Here is a 17,316-nt window from a genome sequence, read left to right on the forward strand (position 1 = left end):
GGGACAACTCAGTGGGAGTACTGGGATAGACGCTTCGCTTCCGAGAGAAAATCGATTATATGGATAATTTTTACGTATATGTAGTTTTCTATATAATCATAATAGTTGAGTGTAATGGCATGCATTTGAGAAAGAAAATATTTATTTGCCAAAAAACAAATTGATTTTAAAATGAATCAAACCTACATGTTTTACCGAATATAGGTATGCAAATATAAATAAATAGAGGAGCATGCTATACACTACAAATAAGAGATTGATTTGTGTGTTTTAATTTCAGAGGCATCTGCAACAGAAATATAGTTGAAAAGAAAAAAACCGATATCTTATAATAAGCTTTATTTAATTATGAGTTAACAAATATTTTCCATTCTGAAAGGTTGTGACCTTAACTGAATATAAGTCAAATTGCGTATGCAAAAATTTACCATAAATCTTACAGAAAAAATAAACACTGAGAGTTTTTTTTCTATGAATATTAATATTTATTTTTATACTTACAATAAGAATTCATTCCTGTTTGAAAAGCATCATGTATTGTATATAATACATAAAGTTAATAACTATACTTCAAAATCTTCCTCGTGTATCCAAGCCCGCGACTGAACATGACTTACTTAGTAAGCGAACTTTTAAAATTATAATTTATAAATTAACTAGAAGAGAACAGGCTGAGCCGCGGCGGTCTCATACATCTACCTCCAAGCTTTCCAATAAATATAACCATTCCAGGCGAAGTATGGAACACAAGAGTGCTTTACAGTGTTATTAGAGATCATCTATATCACATTTGTTTAGTTATACTTTAATAAAAGGTAAACAATCTTGATGCCTTTTAGTTGAAAATTCAACTTCAAAAATCAGATAATCTTGGCACGTTACAAATTCATAAAACAGGAATTTTATATATTTCTAATATGCGAATATAATGATTTTTTAAACGTATATTTAAATAAAAAGACGTGTAAAGATCGTGTACCATATTTTTAAAGTAAGTATACATAAACAAACGCATTATAGGAGGCAAAGTCTGCACACATCTGAAGTGGAAGCAAACATTAATCTCGTCTCTGTTATTCTTTTTTAGGGTTCCGTATTCATAGTTTAGTAGGTAAACGAGCATGTTATTACTACAGTTGATCTTAGCTTCATTTTAAGGTTAAAATACTAGGTAGTATTTATTTTTTCGAATACAGTTTAGAATTGCTAGTTTACCTCAGGATACGTACAAACTTTGCTCTTTTAAACAACAAAAATACTTTTAATTACATGTTCAAACTCAAATCTGCAATGCGAAATCACATCGTCAGAAGTAACAAGTTTGCAAAATCACCTCTCGTGCATATGCAATAAAAGCGATCCGAATTCATGCAAATTTGAGTTTTCTCAAAAACGCTCGCGCGACTCATTGTCTGTAGCACTCCACTCACAGATCACACAATTTGACTTCGATTTCTCAATATCCAATCTAATTTGATTATTCTATCTAGCAAATAGAAAGTAACAATTAGGTACAACTATGGTATTAATCGTGTATTATAAGACTTACATTGTTTATTTTATTACATTCGATTATACTGCAATGATTGTACAATAACTATTAACGATCCATTTTAACGAGGAGAACACGTAAATTTGTCCACAATAATTTATCAAAAAATTATTCAGGAGTCTTTTAAAAATCGACATTATACTCGCATTAACTAAGTAATTTTTTTCTCTAAAAATATGAAAACGACACAACAAGATGTTTTATGTTATAAAACACTTCATACTAGCCAAAATGAGTAACTTCTAATGTTGGGATACAATTTTGTGATGACTACATGATCTGTGACTAAACCGAAATACCTTATACAATGTCAATACGATCAGCACAATATAAGTTTGACCCTTTGAGCGGCAAGGGCAACTATAGACGCCATTCAACCAATTCTCAATCAACGGCGTATTACAATAACCCAGGCAACACGGAAAACAAAATTGTGGCAAAATCTAGTTGCCTTGACACTCAAAGAGTAAGCAAAATATTTGCTCGTCGGAATAATAAGAATCCCAACGCTCATCCCGACCAACCGAAATAGCATTACGCTGATTATAGTGACATCTAAAAAATCTTACTTCTACGCAAATCACGCTTGTCGAATTCTTGCCGCCAGTCCAAGCAAAAATATACAAATGTGTTTTTTTCTAAGCTGTACAATTTATACACCATCCATGTAGCAACCTCTAGGGAACGGTACTAGCCGCAGACTATGGCAAGCGCGTTCCGATGGTATGGTTTCAACGCACAATGTCACTAGCAAAATCACCACGTTAACCGAATTGATTTTAAATAAATAGAAGAAAAATTAACGTTAGCGTCACGCGAAATTATTATTATCCACGAAGAGTAGGTTGCATCAGTCAACTTTGACGTTAACTTTAACCTGCGCGCCCTTGTTTAGGTAAAAAGGCGAACTTTGCGCTGTTCCGCGCAGGTTAAATTAATGTCAAAGTTGACTGATGCAACCCACCCTTAGTGATTAATTTATGACATTTTGCGATATTGACATTCTGCGTCACAACCCTTTACTCAGTCTATTCACACCCGACTTCGATCTCAATCCTGCCCAGCAGTGGGCAGGCTCTGGGACCACTACAACCAATGACTAAAAAGTTCTTTGCGTACTAAACTGACGTAACTTTGGAATGACTGATCTTACCGGTCGCTAACCATCCGAAACATATTAACATCGTCGAAACATTCGACCATAGAGAAAGAATAGCAATTATATTAAATTGACATGAGCCCAGAACCATATTTGTACACAAGGTGAAATGTTTCATTCAGTCTTGTAGAATAGAAGTCAGTTCATACGTCAGGGACTCGACGGGAACATCGATAATGAATCTTCACACAAATTATTGCACGCTACATAATTTATATTTATTAATGCGTTTAACGACCCATTCGCTTCCATACTGATGCTCGCCATAAAAAATGTACATAATTTGAAATAATGCAACTTTACATCTACAATTTCTTATTGCGTGAAATTGCCAGTTGTTACCTCATATCATTTTATTAAAACTATGATAATATATGCATAAATAAAGATAGGAAAGTGGCGTCACTGTAGGAACGAATAATAATTATCATTCACAAATTGAACTTAGTACAGAATGACTACATAAAGTTAAAACCTAGAATATGCATACAATTGGCGTGCGGAGTACCCGATAAAGGCACACTGTAGTTTTATAAAGCTACCTTCAAATATATTACCATAAAAGCAATGAAATTCGGCCCTTTGAGGAAATAAAGTAATGCTTATTTAGGCATAATTGACATAAAGTAAACGAAGTTATGGATATATACAATTCAAAGTACGCATAGAGAAGAAAAAGGACAGCCAAATTTCTACCAAAAACAGAGTGATATTTTGAGATGACGATTATGATTTTAAACTATATCTTAATTTTTGTTTATATAGCTTTAATTATACCTATCACGGACATCCCACACGCCACTAAAGTACAGTTCATCATCACACAACTTATTATAAAGTCACAAAGTTTCGTGTTATGGTAAATCATTCCTTATATAACAAAATTATACCACTCATTCACAGATAACTGAATCAAGGACGTACAAAAATAACACTTCACCAATAAATGGGAGCAAGCGTTACACAGCTACTAAATATTTTTAAAACTACGGTTGTATGATATTTGTCGGCTCCGCGTCCCAAATCTATATACCTACGCTTAAATATAATGTAGATTTATAGGCTTGAGTGAAGAGTCTAGCATGGATTAAGGTCAATACAGACTGTCACAGACGATTCCAGTTGATCGACTAAGGGAAAATGTGTTTCGATCTCACTCATGTAAATAAGAATTATGAGTAACAATGATTTCAGTAAAACGAGTTCAAGTAAAAAGTGAACTATAAATATTCATTTGAAACTCGATTACGATTTTTTTAGTTGTTGTTTGTAAATAAACCATATTGGACAATCTGTATTACACAATAACACAAATCGATCGATTTGTCCGAGCGCTAGTTGGAATGACACCGTCAGATGAGGCTCTAGAATGAGGAAAGGACCCGTGAAGTCGATGAATGAAAGTAATTTGCTACGGACGGGAACACAAATGAAAATCCACCCCACCATTTGAGAACATAGTTTTTCTCATTATTTTAAGTTAACGCCTAGGTTTTTTATTGCGGATAATTGTCAACTGCAATTACTAATTTGCCAACTGGCGATTATAGAACAGATTTTGTTTATTTCCCAAATAGGTATAACTGAATATATATATGTCCTCTGTTGTCAATTACTATTTCCTTGTCAATAAAAATAGCAATTACAACAGATAAAGCAAAAATTAAAATAGAAATACACACACCCCTTTTACTAGCATGTTTTGGTACACATAGCAGCACATAAGTTTATTGAATTAGCATTGGGCATCAAACAAAATTTGTTTGCGAAGAGTGCGACGGCCCGACCTAAATTTTAGTGTGAACACATCACGTTTGATAAAATAATTACAACCGAGATCGCATACCAGACATATTGAATACTGACGAATTCGTCGGATACATTTCGCAATGTGTTATATGTATAATGTTTCTATTTCTAGACAAAGGCGAGGCTTAACTAGTCTTAGAGTGCGTTACGTATGTGTGTTAAATTCCAGCATTTATATATATATATATAATTCTCGTGTGTCATGTATATCACTATACTATACTATACTAATGTATGTCTAACTAAACGGTTCAATTGTTTATAGTGATATACATGACAGGCGAATAGAATTCACGAAACAAAAAGGCGGCATCGCAAAATATCCTAAAATGTTTCCTAGTAGTAAAATAACTCTACCGCAAAAGTACCAAAATTATGATTATCATGATTAGTTAATTCTATTCAATAATATAATACCATTTTCTTAAATCAATTTTTATTATCTCTTTTTAAACCTAAAGTCTCAATCGCGACATTTTGCGTATGAGACATTTTACGATGTGGAAACATTTCCAAGACATTTTTGCGACTGAGCCAATAAAAATAATCGATATAAAAGTTTAAAGTAAAATGGGCAATACGGCATCGTTATTTCAGAGCTACTCAAAACAGCCGCAATACTATAAGGACTAAATTCGCCGCTGACGTCAATACCTCATTAAGTTTTATGACAAATCGACTCTATTACGTTTACGTAAATTCCAATGAAAATTTCACAATAGTGAAGGCAGAAAACTATTTTCTAATAGGAATTTAATGCGATGATTAAAATAATTACAGACAGACAGCACACACAACTTATAATAGAAAATTGTAACAATGGATGACACAAAACACGATCAGCATTTGATTGGGAAAAAAATATGTAAATGACAATTTTTCGCTTTTTTACTCTATTACAATTTAGTCGAGTTGATGTGTTATATCATTATCGAATTGAACGAGATGACATAATATATCGTTGTTGTCTATTTTGGTGGATTTTAAGTCTAGTATGTCGTTACATTGGTAACTTTCTAATTCAAACCTAGTATCCACTAGCCAACATAAACGCGCAATATTAATGTTATCTTCGATCGATTGCAGTCAAACAACACATCGAACTGAATTAAGGAAAGAGCAAATATTAATGCGCCATGTCACCAGTTGGATGCGTGCCTTTAAATTCGAATAGCGAGCCAATGGCATTCGATTTGTAAACGATTTTGCGTCTATATTTTTCATATAATAATGTAACTGGTTTTGCAGACTATGAAGTTAACTTTACATCGCATAATTCCAGATAGTATATTTTAGTTAATAGTACCTATATACGAAGTCAATAAAAAGGTTTACCTCGACATTATCGAGGTAAACCTTATTCTCGGCTTCGTAAAATAACTGTAAAACAATTTTGTTTACCACAGGGTAGGTTTCTTGTGCCAACTTTTTTTTTGAAACTTTTCTCTTATTACTAAAATGAAATTCTATAATTAGGCTTGAAACAGTTATTCTTCGTCTCGTTCTTTCAATGTCAAATACTGAAAACAGAAAGGGCAAAACAAAGATCAAATAATTCGACGCCTAATCAGAGAATAACATTCTTATTAATAAGGCGGTCTAAGCATATGCGTGTGTTAAATTCATTAATTATCGGATAGTTATATAAACTTGCGTTGAGGCCAGCGGGCGGCGGCGGGGCGGTGAGCGGGGCGGTGAGCGGGGCGGAGGGCGGAGGGTGGGGGGGGCGGGGCGGCGGCGGCGGTCAGGCGCGGTCGCGTCACTTGCCCGCGCGGGCGGCGCACTTCTTCTTTTTGCGTTTGAAGAAACAGCAACATCTGGAATATACAGATTGCCTGCATGAAGATTTACAGAGTCTGTCGGGGCAAATGAGGACCGAAACTATTATAAATCATTTGTCAATAAATTTATTGATAAGTTTTTTTTTGAAGCAAGCTTCTATTACAATCAAAGATATTCTTGCATTCAACGCGCGACAGGTATACCCGTGCAGTAAACCGTTGAGAAGTTAAGTTAAAAGATTCTACCCGATAAATTGCGAATTAGGTTTGTAAGAACACATACAGATTTACAGACATCCATCCGTATGCTAATCAAAATCACATTAAAATGTCAATAAATAATGTCAAGAAAAAAATATTAATGTAATAAAAACATTTAAATAATGATTTTGCGCTGTATGCAAACCCAAATTTTGGCTATCACTTTTGTGTATAGCGCGCTAAGACAGAAATTATAAGAAAAGGGGTTTTCAAAAAGAAAATAAATATATACACTAAAAAAGATAAACTAAAACTAAAAGAACAGTCAAGAAGTGAATTAATTAGCTATGGAAATAGAGTAATAGAACGAACTGATGTTAACGTTATGATGACATTTGCAATATTAATATCATAAATGACAAAAAAATTAAATCCTACAACAATTTAAGCTAAAAGTTTAATAACATAGCACTAAATATCTTCTAATATAAGCATTAAATGTGAGCAAAAGCATTGTCAAAGTAAGTGCTCATGATTATCAAGAAAACTAATTGAAAATAATAATTTTAATCGGTGACATTTGTGAATGCAGGGTACAAATTGACATACGATTGGCTGTATTATCCATATGTTCCCCTAGCACAATTCTGGTAATGAATAACCTCAACTTTTCTAAAAACGACTTAGGGCAAAATACTAAAGCGTTCTAAATCCCAGCAACCCAAGCGAGAAAAAAAAATAAAATAAAAAAAATAAAAAGGGTGTCCATACAGTTGGAACACTGACTTGGTGTCGTCGACCACATCGACCTCGTGCTGTTGCTGCGTGATGGGCGTGTTGCTCTGCCCCGCCGTGGGGTCGTCCGCGCCCAGCTCGCCATTGGTCGAGCTCACCACCTGCAATACCAACTTTTATCATCTCCAGGCATAAGATCCACAAAAAGAAAAAAAATACCAGGGTCATTGACATTATTTTAGATAAGAAGAAGAAGAACGCGGCATGACAGCGGCTACTCATTCACTGACACGGACTTAAATCTAGCTAGGTATCCGAGTCCATCTAGTTTTATTTCCCGTGCAGGCCTGATGACGCATGCGTTTCGTTTTTGCTTTAGCGGAGGGAGCAGCCTAGCTATGGCCCCTCCATTCTAGCATTACTTAATGTCTCCAGGGACAATAAATGTAACACATTATATTTTATTTACCTATCAGGGTATCTAAACTGCAAACACATTAGAAACAAACGAGAAACAGTATTCAAAATACTCTATTCGGCGACTGCTAGATTCCCAGAATATATCTAAACTTCTTCACACAATAGGAATTCGCTTCTTTGAGGATTTCTTAATAACACATCAAAGTTTCGCATTTATAATAATTTATTAAAACTTATCTCTGTTAGCGGAAGGGAGCAGAATAACTTTTTCAACACAGGTGATTACGTGAAAAAGTAAATGAATGACAGACACGAGCGTATATTGATCATTACGTACTGGGCTTTATTATAGTACTCCCCTTTGTGTCATGCGAAAATTCCGTATGGTAGCAATAATCAGCGCTTGAATATATAGATAATTCCATAAGTTTGACATGGTGCACTTTTGCTTTAATTTCGAATGAGAAACTACTATGAGCATAACTCAGTAAAGTTTTGTTTTTACTCAATAATTCATATCACACCAAATTTAATAGTAAAGAAATATCAACGGCGCCGTTCTCTAACAAAAATGTGTAATAAAGTTACTGATAAAATAAAAATTAACACACATTCATAAACTAGTGTTACTATTACATAAATATTGTGCTAGTTATTTCAGACACGCTACAAATCAACTAACTAAGTGCAACATTTAACAGTAAAAAGGGCGTGCAAAATGCTAGTGAATGATTCTAAAAGTGCGTTTATACCAAAAGAACCAATGCCTGGCTATAGAAGGACCATTCGCTCGATTGGTGTGAATTCACCCTAAGAAGAATTAAAATCAGAAAGGTTTTCACACTAGTCGTACTTATATAAAGTAGGATAGTAAGGGTACTATTTGTGTTAAAAGAAGCAAATTTGTTTAATCGCAATTTAACTGAAAATTAGTTTTCAAATATATCATATTATTAAAAAATGTCTAGCTATTTTCTTTCTCCACTATCAAGATACTGTGTACAAATGTGTAATTTATAATAAACAGTTTCATATAAGATATAAATTAATTACTTAAAAAAAATTCTCTATTCCGATGATCAGTCAGCCATTTTGAATGTTGCATACAAAAACCCTAAAGTTGTCGGAAGTTTTGATGTATAATTATGAAATCAAACTCTTGCCGACAAAAAGTCGGCGGGTGTTTATTGCGCTTATGAGTAACAAATTATTTTGAACGTTTGATAATTATGCAATAGATTGAATAGCAAATCCTACCTTTTGATAAATAATATTATATTTATTGCTATATCATACAGATAAGTAAAAGCCGACTTATATCAGTATAACTGAAACATTATCTTGAAGTGGAGTTACAACGTATAGATAGCCGTAGCACAACTCATGAATGAATATTGGCAGTGCTCTTAAGCATCGGTTACGGCGTTCTAAAGCGTCATGCATACACACAACGACGCGCAATGTTCACTGACCGTTGTCAAACTGCCCGGAAATTTCACATACCGAAAATGTTTATTCTTCAACAGCTAAAAATCAAAAACACCAATATACATTCACAATTTAAAATGTACCAAACGCGTAAATAATAATAAATAAAATCTATGACGACTAGGTCATGCAAATTTGTGTCTAATAGTGTCGAATTAGGATAGTGTTGTAATAACAATATTGTGATCACAATGTAAATAGGCATTCCAATATAGACGAAAATGCAATAGGAAAACTGATTCATTCAACAACTAATAAATTTAAATGTTATTTACAACTATCTAAGGAATTCTCACAGTCACTCAGTTTAAAACGATTTTACTAAATCAATTGACTAAAATTGAGAAATAAGAATTTATATAAATAAAAACGAATTTACAGGTAACATAACGAAAAATATCCAAATATGGTTTGTAAAAAAACTTTGTAAAATTAAAACCAACGCAGAAGTGTATATTTTTCAGAATTTTCAACTACAACGATCACTAAACAAAGGTGATTTTCCGTACCTGCACGGAGCCGTGTCTGTCAGCGGGGGTGAGGTGTCCAGTAGTGAGGGGCGTGGCTTTCCCACTGTGGGGCCAGTTGCTACCCGTGTTAGTAGTGCCTCCAGTGCCAGTGTCTTTCACAGCCCCCTGTAATGTGGCAGGACCCATTTCAGGGTTATCTAGTGTTATTAAAAATACCTTATGGGGCATTTTATTGAAATCTATTAAATTTTTGGGTCTATAAACTATTTATATTCGTAAAGAAATACTTTAAATATTAAAAATAAACAGTCGACAAGAAAATGTGTACCATATTAGCTATCAAAAGTATGGTACCATTAAAATATTTTTCAAAATGCTGTTTAAAAAACAAAGGATATACTTGTGTATATCCAACAACTTTTTAGGTATTGACTATTCTTGTGAATAGTCAATACCTAAAAAGTTGTTGGTATGATACAAACTAGATAAAGATCAAAATTGTAATATAAAATGTTAATTACTAAGTAGTCTACTCTACCTCTGAACCACCAACCGGTGCATATGCACCGACCGGTCAAGTGCACAATATGGACTTGTTTCATTCAATTATTCTTATTTAACTAGAAAAAAACAGCGCACCATATATAAGTCCATAGAAAATTTATTGATTTTTTTGAGAGTAATGTATTGCAAAAAAGAAAACTGTTGCAGATAATAACGAGTTAAATGTTTTTCAGTTTTCTTCTTGAAGTGCATTAGAATTTACAACTGCACTCAATAGATACTATGATAAAATAGTCAATAGCAACCACTTAAATTTGTTTTTTTTTTTAGTTAGAAGGGTCATTGTTGTCTGTTTATGTTTCGAAGCACAGCATCGTTTCGAAAATTCATCTATTATTTTGCCTTTCGAAGACATATATTTGTATGTGTGTGCAATCTTCAAAACTACAATGACTCCTGATACTATAATATGTCATTTCTATAATTATAATTTACAGATGTCTGTGACATAAACATAACAATACTACTTAAAATCGCACAATCACTCTCTTTGAAAAGTCAATTTATTTAATTTGGACTTTGTGAGGATGATGAAACAAGCCGTTAGTTCTCACAAAATTTACACCATAACCTGTACATTAAGAGACGGACAACTGACAAATCGTAAAACATGACTCACGGGTTGCATAATGAAATACCCTATCTTAAAAAGGGTAAAAGGAATCTAGGAGTGGGGATCTCTCACGGTGCCACAATGCATTTACTAATCCAAAGAATTGATTATGCCATAAAGGTTGCATGATGAAAATGTAAGATAAATAATGTTAGCATGATTTTCCACAAGAGATTGCTAAGTACATGAGAATTGAGAATGTCTGAACAATATAATTTGTCTTCGCAAATCTGTGGCAAAAAATAGTCTAAATATCAACAAGTTTTCCTTATTGGCAAAAAAATTCTTAAAATCACACAAAATCAAGAAGCTAGCTGAAATCCCTAGAAGCGTCAAGCTATGAGAAGCATGATATGCTTGAATTAGATCGATGTGGCTAACCTACGCAAGGACGCGCGAAGAGATGTAATGTCAATAATGTAGATGGCAGCACAAACGGGGAGATCCATAAACTAAAATAACTAATGCTCAATAAATCAAATGTAATTTAATAGATTGATCTTTGAAAGCAGTTCTTGTAGAAGATATGATGAAGTAACATCATAATATCGTCGTTAAGAACTGAAATAGAATGAAGTGATTACAATTTTTGACAAAATGATTTTATGAATCAATAAACCATTCACCCAACATATTCGACAGCACATTGATTATACATATGATATGTAAAAAAATATAATGTCAATGAAGCAAGATATGAGTATTATTCAAATGTGCCGTTCCACTAGAAAATGTACCTCATGGAAGAAAATCGTTAAAGACGTTTTATGCACCCATTTTTATTATTAATGCGCTCAATACGTCGGAAGTGACTGCCCTCCATAAAATACCACATCTTGTGGAATGTCACAAACAATGAACTAATTGACTAAGCTATCAATTTATTGAGCAGGTAATGACAAGGGGTACTTCAGGCGTGGGACAGCGTACTATCAAAAGTAGGGTATAATAAAACCAAACCTCTCCAGTAAGGAGCGCCGCTTCATCGTCCTCAACCAAACCAATCATATAATCACACAAATCATCCTGCGTCGACAAAAAAATGTGTGAGTATCTGACTGTGGTCAGTGCATAGCGTAAATATATTATTCAAGGCCACGAAAGAAGTCCAGCCCTCCAATCGCACTAATAATTAGAGCTGGACCGTAATTGAACTTCGATCGTTCCGGCATTTTTTACAGCTTCGATTATAAGTTGTTGTTTGACGACGTCAAACTATTTTCGCTATATCGAAATGGTCTTAAAAAGTAGTGGAAGGATCGAGGTTCAATTGCGATTAGCGCGATTGGGGCGCAGCAGACACAGCGCTACAGTCGCTGACATCAACAACTTGATTGATATCTGATTGTCTCGGGGCTTCTTTCGTGGTGCAAAAGTTATATCCAAGGCATATGTGTGTAGCGAAAATTACAATTACATTACAAAAATTTCAGGTGTTACTGGTACTCAATACTTGAATGCAGTGACAGTGTAAAATATATTAGGTACTATAATGAAATCATCAACATAAAATATGTATGGTACGTATTTTATGTTGATGTACCGCATAATTATATATCGTATACGCGATAATTAGCTGCGATAAAATATCAAAACTATGTCAACATTTACTTACCACACTATGCCATGGATGAACAATAAACTTCTATATAAAAGTGCCAATAAGAGAAAAATAGGCGATGTAACATATACAGTTCAAATAAATAACAATAAAAAATGAATTTCCACATTAAAATAAGGAATAAAAGAAAAAATATATATCAGCTCGAAAGTAAAACGATTTATAACCAAATATTGTAGTATAAAAATAATATATTTAAAAGAGGGTAGATAATCAATATTTACCTTATGAAATGGTTGATGTCTGTCGCGGTTGGGCGAAACTACTATCTCGTGTCCGGTCTGAATAGAGCCCACAGGGGTAGACTGAAAATAGTAATCGACAAAAACCATTAGTTTCAAATTTTAGCCACAAAATATAGTTCGTTTTTCATTACAAGTCTTAGTATGTAAACAAGTTACCTTTTCATCTATTTTCAAAATTTTACAGCAATATATTTGTTCTAGGACATTACTTTCGTGGCTAATGTATGTGTTATTTTATATAATATACAGTTTTAAACTAATATTTGATTAACTTTCATCAAAATTCAAACAATAAGCGCTGTGAAATTTGTTTACAAGTTAGGACTCTTAAGAAAATAACGAACCTTACATAATAATCATATAAGTATTTATTTTGGTATACAGTTAACTAACGAAGTATACAACATATTGGTTGTTCTAAAATAGATACCAGTCAAATTGAATATGTGTCTATATGAAAATCTGGTGACAAAAAATGATTTGATTTAAACTAACGCGAGAAAAAGACATAATAAAATTAAAAAACTCATATGTGATTTCACGACGGAGATATTTTAAGAATGGTCTCCTAAAAGATCGAATCGAAATCGATATCTCCGTAGATAATCACATTTGAGTCCGTAATTAAATATATCTGACAAAGAATGAGTTAATTTATGAATAAATTGATGAACTCCATGAACAAAGCAACACGTAAAAAAGTTTTTGAACTGCTCAAGGTTAACATTTAATATAATACAGCCTACGTGTAAAAGAAAGCCATTTAATATGCAATAAATTTGCACAGAAAATAAAATAAATATCTCGGAATACTATCACAGGTTTTGAATCCTTGTACAATATACACAAAACTTTTATGCCGGCTGCACACTATAGTCGAACTCAGACAGATGTCAACACAAATGCGCGAACATTGCGTAGTTTGTGTCTTCAATTACGGCAATGAAAACCCAGCAATGATGCCGAATCCGTCCAAGTTTGGCGAACTGATCCGCGACAGTGTGGAGCATTAAATAATCTAATATCAAATTAAAACGAGAAAGTAAATTGTATTCAACAGTAAAAGCTATAAAAAACCTTCAGCAGTTCAAAGGCAGAACATAAACAGTAAGCACTGACCTTTTGCGACTTAGTTTTAACAATATTGGAAGGCGGAGCGTTGCGCAAAATTCTCATCACGTCTAAATTGACCGGCTGCGTCGAAGCGAAAGCATGCCGCATGCAAAACACCAAGAAATATACAGCGGGGAACTCATCTGACCCTTTTTGAACTAAATGTCAATATCTTGATACGCCAATCATAGGTAAAGACGCCTAGCGTGTTTCACAAATGGTGCCCAAACAGTGAACAATGCACAGCGCGATTTATGTATATTAAACACCCATTCAATCTCATACATTATGTAAAAGTTTGGTTGGATTCCACAGTCAAAGCTAAGTAAATCCCAAGAATTTAAAAACTTAACCACCGGATCGGATTAGTTCGCAGTGCTGTATTCCTAAATACTTACACTCACATTTTAATCGGTTTAATTTGTAATGAATCATTGTGACCCATCCCAACATAGTAATTCCAAAAAGCCAAAAAAATACAGAAATACATATATTTGTAGGTAGATGAAAATTGAATTAGCTATGATTAAATTACGATGTGCAATGAAATGCATTATTAAACAAATAAATCGCAAATTAACTGCGATTAATTACTGCGTGATGTGAAAAAAAAAACTGAAATTATAATTTATAAAATTGCTTGGTCGGAACTGATTAAACAATTTAGGAAATCATCATTGTGCTCAAATGTCATGCTTATAGTGCCAGTATTAGTTAATTAGCCCTTGAAAGTATAACTTTAAAGTATACTGTTAGAAATAATAAAATAAAATATATAAATAAAACAAAGCTACACAAAAACACAGTAAATAGCAGTACTTTTTTTATTTAATTAATCAAATAATAAATATGTAATTTCTACTAATATGGAGAAAAGCTAAGAATAGTTAAATTTTTGTAGTTTAATCCACGAATTCCTAACTTATTGACAACAAACAAGCTGCAAGTGGAAAATAAGTCAAAATAAAAAAAATCTAATCGCAAGGTAACAAAATATTTAAAAAAATAGTAGAAGCGCAGCATAAGACAATTTGTGCTGGATATTCTACAAAACCAAAAAGGACAGTAGATACAAATTGGGAAGCAAGAAAGGACCGATTTTTTTTATCTCATTCTGTGAATTCACTAGTCCTAAATATAAGATCATATAAAATTAATAAAAAATATTAAATGTAGGAAATCTGACCGCTATCATCATGTAAAGTAAAAGATTACCTTTTTTTATTTAAAATACTACGTACGTATACATGGGCTGCAAGATCCATCCTACATTTAACATAGAACCTACAAGTCTTTAAATAAGTTGTTACATTTATACATTTTTTTTCATTCGTATAATACGTGTGGAAGGATTTTCATTGCAAATTAAGAACTGGCATGTTAGAAATATTTTTCGTTAGTCGATAAACCATTGATAAATTTTCATAAGAAAATTCTACTTTTCATAATACAGATCTTAAGGAGATATAGTGTGGAATTGATAGAAGGAATTGCCATAAATAATGTGATTGTCAGATAAAATGATTATGAGAATTTGAAGCTAAATTATGGATGCATTTTTTCTACGAGGAGCGCCGGGAATTTTTTTTAATCACACAATATTTTATGGCAATCTCTAAAGTTACCTATAATTTTATAAAAGGAAGACAAGGAACAAGCAAGCAACGCAATTCACATTTGAACATAGAAGCGCATCGTATATCAAATTCTTATGAAGGTTTATTATTTAATTCTTATTATTTTCGTTATTATTATTATTTCCATTTTGTTGTTGACTGTTTGTCGGGGATTTGAGACTCGCTGCTATACTCAGTTCACATTTTTTTGCTCTATTAGACGTGGCCGGTTTGACGTCGACTTTGGGCTTACAGCACAGCATTCTAATCGCTGCCAACCTCGGTTTGACTATGAGTGGTTGCAGAGAGCTCGCTGACGACAATTCTTCAGTACCGTTGGGAGCCACCGTTTCCTGGACGGTCGGTTACGTTATACTATCGACGTCAAATAAAATATCAGGCATTTTCGCTATTAGATGAAAGTGTTATTCTTCTTCTTATCAACTGTTCAATAAAGGTGTCAAATTTTCGCCAAGAACTTGAGAATCGTTTGAGATATAATTAAAGATCAATATCCCCATACAATTCTTTAGAACCCGATTTACAGATTTAATTTTTTTCTGAACGAGACAAAACGAAACCAGCGGATGAAAGGGAATAATAAAGACATCGGTCATCTCATCGGAGCGGATTCAGAAGCAATAAAAAAACCTAAACGATACTACTACGATCATATGATTAAAATAAATGTTCGCGTCAAAAAAAATTGGTACGCGCGATTGAAAGTTCATAGAAATTTGATATACGAAATTGTTACAATGTATATAAAAATGTGCGTAAAGTGGAAATATCATATTATAAAAGGAAATCAAATTTTTTAGCTCGAATTGAGAGGCAACGCACGCACGCTCTCTTAATAGAAAAATGGTTTCGTTAGTCTTTAAAACTAAGAATATATGGACGTGGCGTCTCATCTCGAAGCTATATTTTGGTTTCATTTGCTTACTCCACAAAGCGCAATAGTGGAATCGCGCGTATTGTGCTTATGAAGTTTGAACCATATGCATGATGGGTGAACGTGCGTGAGATTAGTCATGCGAATCGCAAACTATTTGTGTGAAAATGCGCGTACTATATGTTTAAAGTAATGAGCTTCGGCAACCTTCGTCTATTTTTACACATATTAAACCTTTATTATGATATATTGTAGGTATATATCATATTGAAAAAGATGAATGTACAGGATCCGCGCAAAATTTCAACGGATCTTGTTCATTGGTTTTCACCGTGTAACTTTTAAATAGTCAAAAACTGGACAATATAATTCATTTATCAATGCAACCAAATAATATAGTCGTTTATAATAAAAATAACACTATTATTACTCTAAAGTTAATCGATGAAAACAGTAAATCCCAAGCATCAAAAATCCCATATATCAAAATTGCACAATGAACCATCAACAGCGACTGTACATTTATTTTGAAACGCAAACATTGCCGAGTCACATAACTCTTAAAGTGCCCCCACACTATGAAATTTGCACAACAGAGATGTAGTTATATAGTTTAAAAAGGATAATATATTCGGTTAAACATAGATATAAAAAATCTCTTTTCCAATCTATGTCTAACCGAAAACAATTGAACCACATAAGCTTTATATAATTTTCATTAGCCATGAATTTAAAACAGCATACCACATCCTGTGTTGCACAAATCACTTGTGGTCGCACTAGAACCCCGTTACACTGGAACTATGAGCATGCCATACATTGCGTGCTGTCTACGAGACGCTACTGTTTACCATGGTCTTGCCGGTCCAGTCGAACTCGCCGTCGTCGACGTAGCCGCGGCGCTCGAACAACTCGCGGAACATTCGCCGCAGTTGGTCATAGTCCGGGGTCTCGAAGAAGTCTAAGCGGCGCACGTAGCGCAGGTATGTCGCTAGCTCTTCCGGGTGGCCCTCGCACAACACCTACAAATATTG

At 33.6% G+C, this 17,316-nt stretch overlaps 1 protein-coding gene across 34 annotated transcripts in view; it reads right to left on the reverse strand.

The window, feature by feature from the left end:
• Positions 1-324: 324 nt before the first annotated feature.
• gish (gilgamesh) overlaps positions 325-17,316 on the reverse strand; it is a 43,060-nt gene continuing 26,068 nt past the window's right edge. For 16 of the 34 annotated variants that reach the window (XM_053755362.1, XM_053755363.1, XM_053755355.2 and 13 more), the window contains 8 exons: positions 17,134-17,304; positions 13,778-13,852; positions 12,638-12,718; positions 11,753-11,818; positions 9,655-9,780; positions 9,130-9,183; positions 7,274-7,398; positions 325-6,355 (listed from right to left, as the gene is read on the reverse strand). In XM_053755362.1, the coding sequence (XP_053611337.1) occupies positions 6,280-6,355; positions 7,274-7,398; positions 9,130-9,183; positions 9,655-9,780; positions 11,753-11,818; positions 12,638-12,718; positions 13,778-13,852; positions 17,134-17,304 (774 nt within the window). In that variant the 3' untranslated portion in view covers positions 325-6,279. Of the gene's footprint in view, positions 6,356-7,273; positions 7,399-9,129; positions 9,184-9,654; positions 9,781-11,752; positions 11,819-12,637; positions 12,719-13,777; positions 13,853-14,581; positions 17,305-17,316 lie in introns of those variants that run through there. The other 18 variants (XM_053755378.2, XM_053755379.2, XM_053755386.2 and 15 more) reach the window with 16 other exon arrangements.

This window comes from Plodia interpunctella, chromosome 15 (assembly GCF_027563975.2).
Source record: "Plodia interpunctella isolate USDA-ARS_2022_Savannah chromosome 15, ilPloInte3.2, whole genome shotgun sequence".
Lineage (NCBI taxonomy): Eukaryota > Metazoa > Arthropoda > Insecta > Lepidoptera > Pyralidae > Plodia > Plodia interpunctella.